Source organism: Strigops habroptila, chromosome 2 (genome assembly GCF_004027225.2).
Source record: "Strigops habroptila isolate Jane chromosome 2, bStrHab1.2.pri, whole genome shotgun sequence".
Classification (NCBI taxonomy): domain Eukaryota; kingdom Metazoa; phylum Chordata; class Aves; order Psittaciformes; family Psittacidae; genus Strigops; species Strigops habroptila.
In genome coordinates, this window is record NC_044278.2 from 120,782,948 (window position 1) to 120,800,375 (window position 17,428).

The window sequence follows — 17,428 nt, forward strand, 5'->3', positions numbered from 1 at the left end:
ACAGCACCCAGGGCAATTTCAGTGTCATTTCCTCCCCAGTAATTCTACGTAGATTTGGAGCAGGATTCTCTGCACTTTACCATCCACAGCACAAATCAAATCTACATCTTGATTCTGCAGCCCTTGAAACGAGACAGTATTAAGGCTAAAGAGGAGGGGAAAATCCAACTCTGCCTTTCATTGCTTTGCCGTAGCTCAGTAATCCTTTATCTTCTAATCCATGCTCTCTTCTTTCATTTCCTTAGTTCCCACCCAGCTCTGTTGTGGTTCTTCCAGTTAGAAAAGCATTACAACCTTTTAATTTTGACTAAATTAATGTTTCTTTGACTAAAGAAACATTGAATGGGTACATTGCATGGGAAGGTGTATAATGGAATGCAGGATTCATCACTTTGTCAAAGCCAGCAACTGCCTTGTCACTTTTGTATGCTAAAAGAATACTTTAGCTTCATTATGTATATATATAAAATCTTGTAAAGAAATAGCACGAGCTCAAATACATGCACAAAGGCACAGCAGAGGCAGGTGATGGGACTAAATGTAGGTTAATCCATATTCATCCGTGTTCTGTATTGCATTATTGGAGGCTGTGTGGTTGTTACACTTGGGTTACAGTGGAAATGCAGCTTATGAAGCTGTTTGCTGTGGACTATTTGTCCTGTTGGAGCTGGTATCCAGCTGATGGATTCTGAGAGAGTGGCTCTTGTAAGAAATAGCTGCACCCATCCATGGGAAAGCACAAACCTGTGTGCAGTGGGGATGCCACTCACAGACAGGCCTTGTGATGTATAAACTGTTGTGGATTTGAATTATCTTTCCTTTTCTGAGAATAAGATATTATGCATCCAAAGCATATATATAGATATATAAAAAAGACATTTGGATATATGCTGTTTTCTATGTTTTACTTTGTGGACTAAAATAGGATAAACTTGGGTGTCTCTGGAGCCTGAGCATATGTGTGTGCTTTGCTTTCTCAGGCAATATTTTGGCTGAGCTGTTGAAGTGTAAGGTCACTTGGGAGATACCTGGTTGTTACAATACTCAGGCTTCAGTGGTTTAACAGAAAATAAGTGGCTTCCTTTAACTCCTGGCACATGGGATCAGGTCTCCCTGAGCCTTCCCTTCTCCAGCTGAACAGTCCCAGCTCTCTCAGCCTTTCCTCACACGCTGCCCAGTCCTTGGATCATCTTTGTGGCCCTTCTCTGGACCCTCTCCAGCCTGTCCACATCTTTTTTGTACAGCAGGACCAAAACTGAACCCAGTATTCCAGGGGTGGCCTGACCAGCACTGAGTAGAGTGGGACAATGACATCTTTATCTCTGTGATGATGCCCTTATAAAAAGAAACATGGGATTCAGGAGCTTCTTTGCATTGGATTTTCAGCAGCATGTTGCAAAGGAAAGCTTGAATACCACATATTGTGGGCACTAACTTTGCCATGGGGCTGAGTTTACTGCTCTTCTACTTAGTGGTCAGAGTCTTTGTTCCTCAGTGCTTCCTCCATGAATGTTCCTGGGGATCCTGATCTGTGATTTCCCCTTTCCTAGATTTGCCTTGTTGCCATTTCAGACATATAAACCTTTTGAAATCAGGTTGCTACATCTTCTGTTAAAGCCCACAGCAGAATTGCTTTCATATATTAACTGAAACTCACTGTGACTAACCCATTTCTTCAGTTTTCATGTGTACAATGAAGTTTTAGGACTTAAAACTGGTGCCCAATCAGTATATGAAGGATATTCAGTTGTATAGTAGCTACTACAGCAAGGAGCAAATTAATAATGCCCAAAGTCACTAACGCAGTGGCAAAACAATAGCTGCTATTTAAGTTACACCACCTTCCTCCTTTACCTCCTTTGCTGCTGCATCTACTTCTACTCCTGTGCCAGGATGAGCAATTACACTGTCACACAGGCTAGAAATGAAATCAAAGAGCCATGCTAATTTTGAGCTGCATTAGAAACACAGAAAGAAGGGAAGTGATTCCCTGAAGGGAGGAGAAAATACAGTCAGATAACATTGCTGCAGCAGAAGAGCTATTTCATGTCAAGCAGCTATGGCCTGACCTTCCTTCGGGGCGACCCATCCTTCTGTATCCCTGATTTAGATGATCATTGACCAAATTAAGACAAATCTTACCTGTTATCCCCCAGCACCACCCATCTCTGTCGTTTGCCTCAAGGGCAAACCTTGCAGTTCCAATGCAGCTGAACTGCGGTATCACTAAAGCATTCCCAGCTTGGAGAAGGGCCACGATCTAGGGAACAGGAGCTGGCCATGAGCTCCAACGGCTTCACACCAGAGCTTCCAGAAAAGTCAGGTCCCTGCCCAACACTATGAGGGTAAATGGTCTTCATGACTCCCCCCAGCAGTGTGAATGGAGCAATTTGGACCAGAGCTGCTGTCAGCAGAGCTGGTCAGTGAGATGTGCTGTCCTTCATCTCCTTGGGCAGCAGCTCTTCAGTTCTGTAACCAACTGGCCTGCCGTTGATGAAAGGTGATGCTTTTATATTCCCTTCTCACCGTGCTGCTGCTGGTCTGATCATACTGTGAGTTTGTGACATGCAATTGCTTCATTTGACCTAAAAAGCTTCGTTTTCCACAGCCTTAGGCAGCACTTCTTGCTGCACCAGATTCCCCTCTTCACTGTCACATCGTGGATTCATAGAATCACGGAATGGTTTGGGTTGAAGGGACCTTAAAGCTCATCCAGTCCCAGGGTGAGCTGCCACGGGCAGGGACACCTTCCACTAGAGCAGGTTGCTCCAAGCCCCTGTGTCCAACCTGGCCTTGAACACTGCCTGGGATGGAGCACGGGGGGTCCTCAACTCTCCCATTCCTCTGTGCGGAGACATGAGCAGTGGCAGGGCTGTTACTCTTGGGGTTACTCTACATTGGTTACAACTACATTGGTCTCCCTGCAGTGTTCATCATCACCTTCAGCCATATATTTATGACATTTTAGGTGTGACAGCATGTGGAATAACTCTGCCTCCTTGGAAGGCCATGCTCCATGGTCCTCAGGCAATGCAAATCCATGATTTGTGGGCTGCTGACTCAAGCAACTTTTATAAATGGAGCACAGCATAGTTCTGCTCTGCCAAATGAGTTGACTTCATCCTTTTCAGTACATTAATCATACCTTTCTTATAGCTTGCTTCACCAGTCCTAAAGTCACCTTGTTGAAAGCTCAGCACTTTCCTCCTCTCCTATGCCAGTGCTCTACATGGTGGACCCTAACCAGGGATATCCACAGATACCGATCCCTCCCATCCTGATCACACTCCTTTGTGCATTGTCCAGGTTTCAAATCCATGCATTAATATATCACATTGTTTTAGTCTTTGCACACAATTAGATGGTGGCTTTGTCCAGACTGATTTGCTCTGTCTATGTATATATTTGTGTGTGTGTGCATGGCTTAGAGGTTGATTATTAATGTTTGGGAACAAAATAATCTTGGGGACCAAGAGCTTCATTATACCATTCATAGTCTCAGTGCAGACTTACAGTAAATTATTGTGTGCAGGATAATAGCATGGGCACTAGAAGATAAAGCTGTCATTAAGCATCCACGTAGGAGTCAGAGACAGGGCACTTGATGCAGCAGACAATGAAGGGGTAGTTCTTGCTCTTGTGGTGGCAAATGTTATGTGTTGAGAAGAACACTGCAATAGGAGTTGGTTGGAATTGACCTTTTAACCAAAGGGAGCTGGGTTGGGACGTGGTTCTGGGCAACCTGATCTAGTTGAAGATGTTCCTGCTTATTGCAGGGGGTTGGACTAAGATGAGCATTAATGGTCACTTCCAACCCAAACCATTCTATGATTCTATGGGATGAAGTGGTTGAAACCAGTGTCTTCAGGTGCAAGGGACATAGCAAGGCCAGGTTGGATGGAGCTTGGAGCAACCTGCTCTAGTGGAAGGTGTCCCTGCCTGTGGCAGGGGATTGGAACTGGATGAGCTTTAAGGTCCCTTCCAACCCAAACCAATCTGTGATTCCATGATTTTGTGCTGCAGTAACATGTCAGGCTGCCAGAAGCAGCAATTTTAGACTGAACGAAACATTTCAGACCAAACATTCTGAAAAGCCTTTTTTTTTTATCCCTGTGAAAAATCTGAACAGTTTTAATTTTAGATTGAGCCATAATTTTCCAGATTAAGCTGGAAATATCCCTTCTGTGCAGGACTCCTCCATGAAGTTCCTGGTCTCCCTTTTCTGCTCCACTCAGACGTGCACATTGGGATGAAGGAGTTGAGCTGGCTCAGAGCCTGTACCACGGCTGTCAGCAGAATGCATTTAACATCCTGTGCTGATTCTGAACAAACATAACCTCTCCTTAAAGTCCTTCAAAGTGGGTAGAAGACCTGGCCCTGTCTCCTGTTCCTTCCCCCTCTTGGCTTTGCTGTAGCACCAGTAGATGAAGGCAGCCAGTGCCTGCACAAGTGCTGGTGAGCATCTCCAGAGATGGCTGCATGCCACAGCCTGGAGCTCACATCAACCCCATGTCCCCTGGCTGGAGTCAAGGAGGGTGTTCAGGTCACCTTCACCTACAACCACCTTTAGCAATCTTGTGGTGGCCAAGGGGGGAAAATGCAATTTAACAACCGGTGTGGATGAAGCCCCATGCAAGAGCAGTGTGGTGGCCACTGATAAACGTGGAGAGCAGCTCTTGGCTTTAATGAATATAGATCAGGCCACCACCTCCCCAGGCTACTGTCATAGAATCATGGAATGGTTTGGGTTGGAAAGGACCTTAAGATCATCCAGTTCCAGCCCCCTGCCATGGGCAAGATGCCTCACACTAGACCATGTAGCCCAAGTCCAACCTGGCCTTGAACACTGCCAGGGATGGAGCATTCACAACTTCCTTGGGCACCCTGTGCCAGGAAGTGCCTCAGCACCCTCACAGGGAAGAACTTCTGCCTTATATCTAACCTGAACTTTCCCTGTTTCAGTTTAAACCCATCAGCCCTTGTCCTATCACTACAGTCCCTGATGAAGAGATATACAAGGTCGTTATAAGATGATCTTCTACCTATTCATTTGCAAGGTATCTGCCCCATCCTCTGCAGCCCTATGGAGGTCTGTAGATGGCCAAACTCCCTTTATCTTCACTGGGAATTTTCCCTGTTGGGCTTACAGAAGGTCATCTCATGCCTCATAAACTCCTTTTTGCTGCGTTTCATTTCAATTTCCATTTCAGGTCAGTGCTGGGTTCACAGTGGATTCTAATTATTCTTTGTAAGGCTGGGACCAGAGGTAGGCAGAAAATGAGGAGATTTGCTGCTATTTCAGTCCAAGTCCTTCTGTTTCATGCCAAGATAGCAATTCTTAGCATCTTCCTCAGCAAAATGAAGAGCAATGAAAATCCCTTAGATAAAGAATTAAAGAGCTGGACTAAGCTTTGCCTGTTGGGTACATCGATACTGGTGCTAGTCCATGCTCGTGACTCATATTTTCAGCATGAGCAAAGGCTTTTGCTCAGGTTTTAGGTGAGCTTTAAGGCTGAACTCTTTTAGGACGGGGTCTAGCAAGCTCCTGAAATACATTCAGAGCTAATTTTAGTGGTCCAGACACTGCTGTATGAGCAGTTGTTCTCAAAACAAGGGAAAAAATAGGATTTTCGGGGCTTATTTCAGATTGCAGCCAGAATTTGTAACTTGTGGGCACCTTCCCTGCAAACTGGCCTTGGGATGTTAAAGGGTAATTATAGAATCATAGAATGGTTTGGGTTGGAAGGGGCCTTCTAAGCTCACCTAGTCCAACCCCCTGCAATGAAGAGGGACATCTTCACTTAGATCAGGTTGGCCAGAACCACATCCAGCCTGGCCTTGGATGTCTCCAGGGATGGGGCATCCACCACCTCTCTGGGCATCATGTGCCAGTGTTTTACCACCCTCATTGTAAAGATTCTTCTTCACATCCAGCCTGAATCTCCCCTGTTTTAGTTTAAAACCATCACCTCTTGTCCTATCAAAACAGGGCCTGCTAAAAAGTCTTTCCTTATTTTTCTTATAGACCCCTTCTAAGTACTGAAAGGCTGCATTAAGGTCTCCCCAGAGTCTTCTCCAGGCTGAACAAGCCCAACTCTCTCAGCCTTGAGATGAGGGAGGTCTCAGAACTTCAGGGGCTTTCTCCAGAGCAGGAGATAGACATTTGATGGACATTCACCAGACCTGGAAGGGGGATTTAGGTCACCTTCGTAAGGCTTCCCCCTCATCCCTGCAATCAATATTGATGCAGACCTCAAGCAGGGCACCTGCCTCCTCATTCCCACTTGCGTTAGTAAACTCAGCGTGCCTGGCGCTCAGATGTGGGGATCCAGGCTGTGAAGGTGCTAGCACACTCCTGCCTACATTGTGGTTCAGGGTAACTAGTACTTTTCCAAGCAATTGGGCTGGGTTCAGGAGCTGGCACATTCCAAGGGCAGTCCCCAATGGGCTGTTTTCCCTCACTCATCTGTGGTGGGGATGGAGACGTTTAGGAATTAGTACATTTGTACTATTTAACCGTGGTACGTTGAGTTTCTGGGCACAGACACAACCAGCACAGAACAGGCTGTGTCTATTCTAGTAACACTTCTGCAGTTTATGTGTTGACTGACTATCAAAAACAGGCTCTGAGATCAGCTGCTGCACCAGACATAGCTGTAGTAAATGGTCTGAGTTTCTCTCCTCCTTCCACTGCTCTGGATAGCAGATAGCCCATGGCAAGGGGTTGGAACTGGATGATCTTTACCGTGCGCTGTGAAATGCACATGTGCCTGAAAAGGGTTTAGGATAGAACCACAGACTGGTTTGGGTTGAAAGGGAACATAAAGCTCATCCAGTCCCAACCCCTGCCACGGGCAGGGACACCTTCCACTAGAGCAGGTTGCTCCAAGCCCCTGTGTCCAACCTGGCCTTGAACCCTGCCAGGGATGGGGCAGCCACAGCAGCATGGGTCCACCTATGCATGGTTGGTAGTCTATGCTTTGCCTGCAAAGCCAGGCTCATCTTGAGAGACACAAAATAGCCAAGGGTCGTGTTGACAAGTACAGTGGATCTGAGTACTCACACAATTCTTATATCTGCATTAAGACCACCAAAGCAAGGATGGAGAAAACCAGGGAATTTGTATTCATTTTTAACAGATGAGACTGGTTGTTGCATTGACAGCCCAGCTCTGTTGCGTGACCTCTTCATTTAGCATTTCAGCCACCGGCCCATGGGAGTGCAGAACTGCATTCCCTGCCAGCCCACAGGTAGCACAAAGCTTTTCTGTCCCTTTTCCCCACCTTTTTCTGCAGAGAGCACAGGCTTTTCAGGGAGCAGCCTGTCTCTTTCTGCATCTTTGCATAATTCAGCCCATAATGATGTTGCCAGGCACTAGGGTAACACGCTGCTTCAAAGCTCAACTCTGTATAAACCAGCATTTTGTGAGGAACAGAATGAATATATCCTGGTTTGGGTTCCATTTTTAAAGTCCTGCCCTCCATGCACAGTACTACATCTTCCATCCTTTGTCTCTGGTTCTGTAGATGCAAGCTCTGCTTAGGTGTGCTGGTTGACCTGGTGCTCCATGTGGGCTGGTTGTCCATATGACCTTAGAATGAGTGAGAAAAGGAATTTTACTTGTCTTTCCCTCAGCTAAAAAACACCATTTGGATGTTCCTCCTGTGCCCACTCACTGATTTTGAGGAAAGGTTGTGATTCTCACCTTTGAGATCTCTACCTCTGCCACAGATACTGTAAAGAATAGCTAATGGACTCAGAAGTTGCTAGGAAGGAACCTGGGTGACAGATAGACATGGGCAAAGAGGATTAGTGCATGTTTTTATTGTCTTTTGGAAAGCAGTTGGAAATACATAGCCTATTTTGGGGATGTGGAGTCTAGGAGGAAGCCTCTCATCTTCTGAGGGGCTTAGAATGAACTTTGAGTTAGTCAGTGAGGTGTTCACATCTTTAATTCAGTTCTTCAAAGATGTTTCCTCTTCCTTTCTCTCATCTCTTCATGCAGGAGCGATGTCTTAAAAATGCACTGTAGAGACAAGTGTGAGACATTCACTGAACACAAAAGAAGGGGACACAGATGAGCCTATTCATTGCTTGCTCAGTGCAACAGTTTCATGAAGGATAAAGGATAGCATCCTGCAAACAGGCAGTATCCCTGGGGTTTGGCAGTGTTATCCAAGCCCAGGAAAGGCTGAATAGTAAAAGAAGGGAAGAGAAATTAAGAAATACAGGGAAAATAAGAAGTAGATGTAGGTAGAGTCACTACTAAGGAAGAATGGAGAGTTGGACATGGGATCTGTCTCATAGGCTGGGATACCTACATTTAGGGGTGTACGGGTGTCTTCACATGTGCTAGATGTTTGTATTCTCATCAGTGAACATCTAGTCAGATAACAGAGCCCAAAAAGGCATTCAGCTCATCCGAAAGCAGCCACCCATCTCTGCCGTAGGGAAGGGCTCTCCAAGCCCCAGCGACAACCACAAGGACACAGATACCTGCAGATATGGTGAGTCCTTAACGTAGGAGGAGAAACATACCCAGGAGACTGTTGCAACCAGCAGTTATCTTGGAAGAGAAAGGTCTTTAACATCTATGTGAATGGGAAATGTGGTCCTGGGTGGGCTGAGAGCTGCCCTGATCCTGCACATGAAGGGATCAGTTATTACTGGTCCTTGAGGACAGCAGATGAACTTTTGCAGCCTCCCTGTCTAAGCAGGTCCTCTGGTGACGAATGAAGGGGATGTGTCCATGTGAAGCTTTCCTGAGCCCCTGGGCTCAGTCCAACTGCTTATCTTCTTAAAAGTAAAAGCTGAATATCTCCATGAGCATTTGTCCAATTTGGGAGAAGTTGATTAAGATGTTCAAAGCTATTATGGGAAGGGATTGACTGGGAGTACCCTCACACAGAGGTCATTTCCCGCAGAAACCAGGCTGAAAATGAACAGCACCATCAAAGGGGTTGATGGAATGGGGCAGGAGGGACAGGGATCTGAAACTTTAAGGTCCCATTGCCTCAGAGGTCCCAAAATTAAGACAAGGGCTTTGATTTTCAATGAGAATTCACCCATTTGAGGAGGGGTTGTATCACCACCATTAGGAAAACTACTGGCTTGCGTTGAAGTCTTCAAAGATCTAAACACTGCCTAGGAACATGTCTGAGCACAACCCGTTTAAGGTAGCAACACACTTGGGGTTTCTCGATCCCCATTTTGGCAATTTTTAGAGAGAAAATAGAATGGTTTGCTTCAAAACTGGTAAGAAGTTGGTATTTTGCTGGGAAGAACTACAGAATGCAAGAGAAGGGGTTTGTGGATGGGAACCAGAATATGCATAATATAGGCAAAATGATACCATTCACTACTTAAAGGCATGAGTAAGGGAATCTTGGCTCCTTACGTTTCTGAATCACCCATCTCTCTTGCCTGCAGGGAAGTTTACTGAGAAGCGTGTCCTCTGTTGAGTTGCGGAAGATGAATGTTGATGTTTCCCTTCTAAATGTTCTTTTCCATCCTCATTGCAAGAGTCAGGAACTGGTTGAAGGTAGTGCGGAGGTGAAGCTGTAGAGACAAAAAAGCATCTATGTTTTTAAAAGAGCATCTCAGTTACATCTGGGCCTAGATTTGTAGAGGGCACTTGGCTGTTGTCACACGACTAGCAGCTTGTCTGGTACCCAGCAGTGGCTGATTTAATAGACTCAATTCCATTTGAATTTCTAATGTGCCAATGGGTTTGGGATGAAGTAAAAAATGAGCTGTTGGGAGCCAGTTTCTTTAAACCTGAGTGGATGGAAGCTTTTGCTTTTCCTTGTTGAGCAATGGGGGATGCTATTCCCACATTCCCACTACTCTTCTGTTGTCTGAACTCCTAAACCCCTTTCTTCTTTGATCCTCAGAAACGAGTTCAGACCCTGGGTAGACGTCAAGCCTGTGAAAGCTATAAAAGCGAAGCCCCAGTACAAGCCACCAGAGGAGAAAATGACCCATGAAACCAGTTACAGCGCTCAGTTCAAGGGGGAAACCAGTAAGCCTGCTCCAGCTGATAACAAATACCTGGAACGCCGAAGGATACGCACTCTCTACAGTGAGCCCTATAAAGAACCTCCAAAGGTGAGAACCATGGTGGAAGGGACCCAGGGCCATCACTGCATCACTGTCCAACAGAGTAAAGCTGGGGTGAACGCTGCCTGTTGTCACTCCCCTTATGTGGCATCTGCATTTCCAACCAGTGGATGCATCTGGGGATCCACCATGGAGATGGTGGTGGATGGAAAATTGAATATGAGCCAGTAACGTGCACAGGCAGCCCAGAACCCCCCCGTGTGCTGGGCTGCACCCCCAGAGCATGAGCAGCAGGTCAGGGAGGGAATCCTGCCCCTCTGCTGCGCTCTGGGGAGACCCCCCCTGCAGTCCTGATCCAGCTCTGGGGCAACAGCACAAGAGGGACGTGGAGCTGCTGGAGCGAGGCCAGAGGAGGCCCCGGAGCTGCTGCGAGGGCTGGAGCAGCTCTGCTCTGGAGCCAGGCTGAGAGAGCTGGGCTGGGGCAGCCTGGAGAAGAGAAGGCTCCTGAAGGGGACACCTTAGAGCAGCTCCAGTGCCTAAAGGGGCTCCAGGAAAGCTGGAGAGGGGCTTTGGACAAGGGCCTGTAGGGACAGGCCAAGGGGAATGGCTTTAACCTGCCAGAGGGGAGATTGAGATGAGCTCTGAGGCAGAAGCTCTTCCCTGTGAGGGTGCTGAGGCGCTGGCACAGACTTTTCCCAGAGAAGCTGTGGCTGCCCCATCCCTGGCAGTGTTCAAGGCCAGGTTGGACACAGGGGCTTGGAGCAACCTGCTCTAGTGGAAGGTGTCCCTACCTGTGGCAGGGGGTTGGGACTGGATGAGCTTTAATGTCCCTTCAATCCAAACCAGTCTGGGCTCTAGTACAGGTTAATGCACGTTGGAGGTAATAGTGCACTGTGTCAAACTGTAAAGAAGTGAGGGTAGGTTTTTGCATTGTCATTTCTCTAGACAGCTTTCTCTTTCTCCCTCCAAGACTGTGGTCACCCCACATTACACTTTATCCCAGGAACAACATGCTAAGAGCCAGATCTTCATCTGGAATTAATTTAGAACACTGCACAGATTATGACAGTAAATGCTTTTGGCTTTGATCAGATCGATGACATGTGTCAGAAGGGCCTGGGCTGAAATGTCTTCCAGCCTGGTTTTCCTAGGAGCAGTGGAGGATCTGCATATAAAAGAAGTCAGTCTGTGTAGGTTTAAACCTAGGACCATTAGTCCTTCCCAGAGTTTCTAAGCATTTAGATTTGTGAGGTCTCAGAGGGATGCCAGAGTCAGCATGGAGGAACTGAAGGCTTCTGTTTCTCCTTAATTTTGAAACTCTCCTCCCTACTTTGTATATTGTAGAAACATGTGGATGCAAGACACTGCTGTGGAATTTGCTCAGGTGCCACTTGGTGTCCCTGCATCCAGGCTACCCCCAAGTAATTTTACTCTGTTGTAGCCATCTATTAAGGGACAAACATGAGGAGTCAAGTCCTGAAAGAGAAGTGGGGAGTTGTAGCAGCCTCTTTGTCCTGAGCATCGTTTCTCTGCTTTGAATCCAGACAGAGACAATCCCCTGTGGGCTTGCAAAGCCTCTCCTGAAGTCAGAGAAAGGGACTGTAGTGATAGGACAAGGGGTGATGGGTTCAAACTGAAACAGGGGAAGTTCAGGTTAGGTATAACACAGAAGTTCTTTACTGTGAGGGTGCTGAGGCGCTGGCACAGGGTGCCCAGAGAAGTGGTGAATGCTCCATCCCTGGCAGTGTTCAAGGCCAGGTTGGAACAGGGGCTTGGAGCAACCTGCTCTAGTGGAAGGTGTCCCTGCCCATGGCAGGGGGTTGGAACTGGATGAGCTTTAAGGTCCTTTCCAACCCAAACCGTTCTATGATTCGATGAATGGATAAAATGACTGACAATATTCCCTCTCCTGCTGTGTCCTGATCTGGATGCAATGCGCTCTACTGGCTTCCGGGTCATTGTGCCTTCAGGGCATCCACACCAGGAAAGGAGCTGGCCATTTGCTACCCAGTGTGCCCCCAGCTGCTCCTCTCCCTTTGTAGCAAGGCATAGTTGAGGAAATAAGTGATATTCATGCTATTCCTGATCTAAATCCTGTTTTCCACCTGTCCTTGTGTCTCTCTTTCTCTCTGTCTCCATCTCTGTGTTGTCGTTTCGCGTGTCGCCCTCCATGCAGGTGGAAAAGCCTAGCGTAAAGCCTTCCAAACCAAAAAAGACCACAACAAGCCATAAACCCCTGAAAAAGGCCAAAGACAAGCAGATTGCATCTGGCCGGGCTGCCAAGAAAAAGAGCGCCGAGACCTCCAACACAGCAAAGCCAGAGGACAAGGAGAAAAGTAAAGAGATGAACAATAAACTGGCTGAGGCAAAAGAGTAAATGTCACTGCACTTTCCTTTCTTTCTCATTTTGGTTTCCTTTCTTTTCTTTCTTTCTTCTCCCCCTTTTTTTTTTCCTTTCTTTGATTAAATAAAGGCCACAAAATTAATTAGAGGCTTCTAATCTGCTTTTTGTTCTGATTGTATTAGAAGCTGTTCTGTTTTATTTCCAAGGAGGATTAGGGAATCCTTGTTTCTGAGGTCAGGTTGTTCTGCTTTGCCTGCACAACACGGCTCTGCACAGAGTGAGGGATGTGGGAATGCACAAGCGGGGTTGTAGGATATGAAGGTGATGGATCAACCATGATTGTGTCCAACCTTGGCTTGGTCCTTCAATGCTTTGGTGGTGTGAAAGTGCCCATTGAGCCATGGAGGGGCTGTGCTCTCCTCCCATGAGGTCCTTTTGGGGTTGGCCTTTATTCGGTCATCTCCCACTGGTGTCAGCAGGTGAAAGATTTTGGAGACAGAGAGAGGATCAGAGGGTCATTTATGGTGCTGTGGATCTGCTGTAACTCCACTAGAGTCAGTGCTGTGGCCAAGAGAGACTTCCCCTGGTGACACTGGTGGGACTTTTGCTCCAAGAAGCAACAGGAAAGGAGATCCAGTGCAGATAAAGGGCCAATCCCCCCCCTCCAGACTAGCTGGAGGTAGGTCTAGCTGCATCAAGGCAGCTTCACCCATCGACACCTCTTGAAGTCCTTGATTTAAACTAAAAGGGAGTTGAGGAAAGGCACAGAGAGCAGTGAAGACTTCCCAAGCATGTGGCAGGTCAGGTTAGGTTACCAAGCAGGCTGTTCTTCCCTATTGCTTCCCCTAGGTTATGGATCTTTTCAGTTATTCCTGGTTTGGTTTGAATCTTGGTCTGCTTTCTTCACTTCTGGGGTGCCAGTAGACAGAGCTAGGTTTCAGAAAGAGGTTTAAGTTTGCAGAGGTGACCTTCCAAAGGGTAGGAAGAAATGAGTCAATAAGGTTGGCTAAGAGCTGTCAGCCCCCATTGTGTTGACTCTGTGGAGTTCTTGTTGGCTTGTGAGCATCCTAAGAGGGCCATAAACCAGTTGCTGAGATCCCTAGACTCCCTCCAGGCAAGATCTCAGGGTTTCAATCCTATTTACTGTGCTCTTCCTCTAGGAAATCCCCATGCCCAGCAAGACCAGTTTGGAAGCTGTCAACACAGTGGGACCATTTGTCAATGAGTATGAACTTGCATCCCCAGAGTCTGGGTTGTTGAGTCAATGGGAGCTGGAAGAGGTACAATCCCAATCCAAATTTATGTGCCTAACTTCTGGATTGGGACCTAAATACCTATGGATCAATCTTGATCCCACCAAAACGAGGTGTTGGAGTCTCCTTTAGTGGAGTAACTGCAAGTGAAGATGAAGGGTTCTTCATTTATGCAGCTCAATATTTCTATCCTAACATAGAGTCCAGCTTGAAGCTTTCAGAGAACAGACAATTGGGAAGAAGGAAGAGAGAGGTGGGAATTAGGGTAGGAAGATGGTGGTGAAGGAGTAAAGTATCAGAACTGAGTTGTTGTAGAGGAGTTTGAATGAGGGAAGTCTTTCTGCTAAGGTATTGTAGAGATGTGAAGCTATCTAAAAGAAGAAGTGATGGGCCATGAGGGTGAGGAGTCCCATTTTTGGTGTCTCACCCCCTTAGAATTGGTTCTTTTGGAAACATAAAGGAGTAGTGGGCTACAAGGCTGTGAGGAAGTTTCCAAAGAGGAGGAAAGCTCTGTGGTACACAGATAGTGACATTTGCTGGCCTTAGTAATGAATAAATGCCAAGTTCAGTGTGTTGTGTGATGTGTCCTGTTTGCCTTGCGCTAACGGCCTAAACCTTTGAGTATAAAGTAAGTGTAGTGTTCTGAATTCCGTGGTGTATTTCCAAGCTTAGCTGTGTTAGAACTGTGTGCTATGAGCTAGTCAGGTTGTGTATGTGGAAAAATATATATTCATATCTAGAAATATATATATTTAAAACCTCCGATGTTTAGGAGGAAACCAGGGAAATCCTCCAGGAAGTAAAACTGTGGAACTCTTTGCCAATGTAGTGCATTTTCTCTTGGATGTGCATGCTCCATGGAGACGCTGACCTGTCCATATTGACCATTGCTTTTCTGAGTGCTCAGAAGCCCCTGCAGCAAAGCTCTGCCTCCAGAGCAGCTCAATGAAAGGCTTGTGGTTGAGCTGGGTGCTCTTCCCACCCCATCACACAAGGGACAAGTGGCCAGAGAAGCCTGAGCTTCCAAGATTTGGTGTGATTCCTTGGCATTTAGATGCTTCATGCGTCTTCACACTCCTCAGTAACGTCCTTTCATGTCACAGGATATAGAAACAGCGTGAAGATGACGTGTCACAGCAGACAGAACATGTCAGGAAGGCATGTAGACGGTTACCAATAGCCCAACACACTGATCTCACTGCACATAAGGAAAGACCATGCCAAATAATTCTCCCTGTTGGGTTTTTTGGCCCTAAGTTTCACATTGAAAGAGACACCACACTTGCCACCACTTCACCTTAAAGTCAATGAGAATTTAGCCCTTGGCTTCAAGGGTAACCATATTTTGCCCAAGAAACATCATGAATTGTTCAGGGTTGGATGGGGCTTGGAGCAACGTGGTCTAGTGGAAGGTGTCCCTGCCCGTGGCAGGGGGTTGGAACTGGATGAGCTTTAAGGTCCCTTCCAACACAAACCATTCTATGGTGATGATTCTTGATTAAGATGCTCAGACAGACCACCTAATCCAAGCATCTCTATGCCTCTGGATCAACTGCTTCTCATCCAGGGCTTCAGGATTGCTTCTTCTCAATGAAGAGCATCCATCACTGTGTTGGAATGAAACATGCACAGTGAGTGATCAGAATATGGCCTTATGTTTCCTTAATACATGAAGGTTTTGGTGGCATCTCACTACAAAGCTAGGTATGAAGTAGTCTAAATTCCATTTATAATGAAGGAACTTCCAAGGGCCGTTGAGCTACCTATTTTGGACACCTCTCTTTGGGTGGGATGAATGATCCTTGGAAGCTTTCAATCTTTGCAGAAAGAGCCTGGGAGACTGGTAGGACCCTCTCAGACAGCAACAACATAGGGATATATAACCTGGCCTTTGCTCCATGTGCACCAAGTGCTCAGCATACATCCAAGCACAGTTTAGCGTTGCATTGAATGCCAGGAACTGCAGCAGAGCCAAGCCTCAGGGTGAAATCCTGCATTGCTCTTACCTTCCACAGACTTTATACCCATCCACTCAGGTTTATCAGAAAGGAGACCAAATCCCTGCTGTTTCAAGTTCACTTTGGACTCTGAGCTTGTCGATCCCATCGGGAAAGAGTGCTCTGCTGTTCTGTGTTCAGCTACCACGATGCTGATTCTGTTTCACTGCTGATCTGTAATACGTTTTGCTTTCCTTGTAAAAAGAACAGAAGAAATGGTTTGCTTTTCACCCTGTGACCGTTCCTATGCTGTCTACTGCTTGCTTTTGCATTTTCACTGTATTTCACTGTTTCTCCTTTCTGCAAAATGGTGCTATTTGCTGACTGATGCTCCTGTTTCCTGACTGCTTCGCACACTGATCACCTGCTTCTTCATTCGCAACGCAGCCACTGTGTATGGCTCCCATCAATTCCACAACCTCTTGCCTCTTGGAGGCAGATAAGAAGTGTCTAATTAATCTTTTGTGGCCTGGGTTTGGTTGCATATCACCAACGTGTCTCTTGTAACGTGTTAAGCACACACACCTCCCTCGTGGTGCTCTTTTCTTTCCATTCTTGCTGTTCTGATGAGAGTGACACACACAGACACACACACACACACACGGATTAATGTATAGCCAATGGATTGTGATGTGCTTGTGATCTTTGCTTGCTCAAAGGGTCTTTTTTTTCCAATGATAAATAAATGCTAAAGACGAATAACCACCTCCTCGAGCTTGTTTTCTCCATAAGAAGCACCCTTCCAACCATGATCAGGTTTGTGTTGCTTAAAGCCACCACCTCCCTGCCTGCCGTTGGGACAACTGAGCTGTCAAACCTCACTCCCTTTAGGTGGCTGCTCACCTCAGACTAGCCCGAGAGCCAAGTGTTTGCAAAGGTGAAGACGGACATGAAGTCATGCAGATAAAGCAGAGTTTGCTTTTATTTCCTCTGTCTACAAGTGTCACGAGCAGAGGGTGAGTGCTCTGCATGCAGGATGCTGCTGCTCCTCGTGGTGGACATGAGGACCTTGTGTCCACATTGTGCTGGGTCAGGGAGCAGAAGACGAGCCCCATGTTGGAACTGGATGATCTTAAGGTCCTTTCCAACCCTAACTATTCTATGATTCTATGAAGAGCTGGAGAGAGGGGATGTGGATGAGGTCACTTAATCACACACCCTTTCCCAACTTTCTTTGGCCCAAAACCACCTGAAAGGCCCAATGAGAGGGCTTAAGGGTCTATAAATCATCAAAAGGGGGTGGTAAGCTCTTGGGTTGAGCACTGTCAGGGTGCTTGACAGTGACTGTGGAAGTGCAAAGCACTGATTTTATATTAATGAAGGTGTAGTCTAATGAATGTATTAATAAAGGTGGAGGCTAATGAATGTATTAATGAAGGTGAAGGCTATGTAGAGAAAATGATGGTGGAGAAGACAGCAGGGCTGAGGGTGTAATTTCCTTTTAAATGGTGAGCCCTAATCTTAGCTTCATCTCTTTCCTTTTAATTACCCTGTAAGCTCCTACCTGCAATTCTTATTTTTAATCTTTATTCTTTAATATTAATTTAATTTTAATAATTTTTAATCATGTTTTTCTCTTCTAATGGATATTCCAATAACATCCCCACCAGTCTTGGGGAAAACTCTCTGCATTGGGGTTGTATTTTGAAGCCTCTGCTCCAACACAGCTCTGTTGACTTCCATGGAGCACCAACCCTATTCTGCATTAACATTTCTGGGTGCTATTTCTCATCCCTGCCTTGTTTACAAATCACTTCCTGGATTTATTCCACCTC

At 46.4% G+C, this 17,428-nt stretch overlaps 1 protein-coding gene across 1 annotated transcript in view; it reads left to right on the forward strand.

The window, feature by feature from the left end:
* Positions 1-16,355, forward strand: part of MAP6 (microtubule associated protein 6) — a 34,397-nt gene extending 18,042 nt beyond the window's left edge. The window contains exons 2-3 of the mRNA XM_030476544.1: positions 9,894-10,107; positions 12,236-16,355. Of these exons, the coding sequence (XP_030332404.1) occupies positions 9,894-10,107; positions 12,236-12,436 (415 nt within the window). The 3' untranslated portion in view covers positions 12,437-16,355. The remainder of the gene's footprint in view (positions 1-9,893; positions 10,108-12,235) is intronic.
* The last annotated feature ends 1,073 nt before the right edge of the window (positions 16,356-17,428 follow it).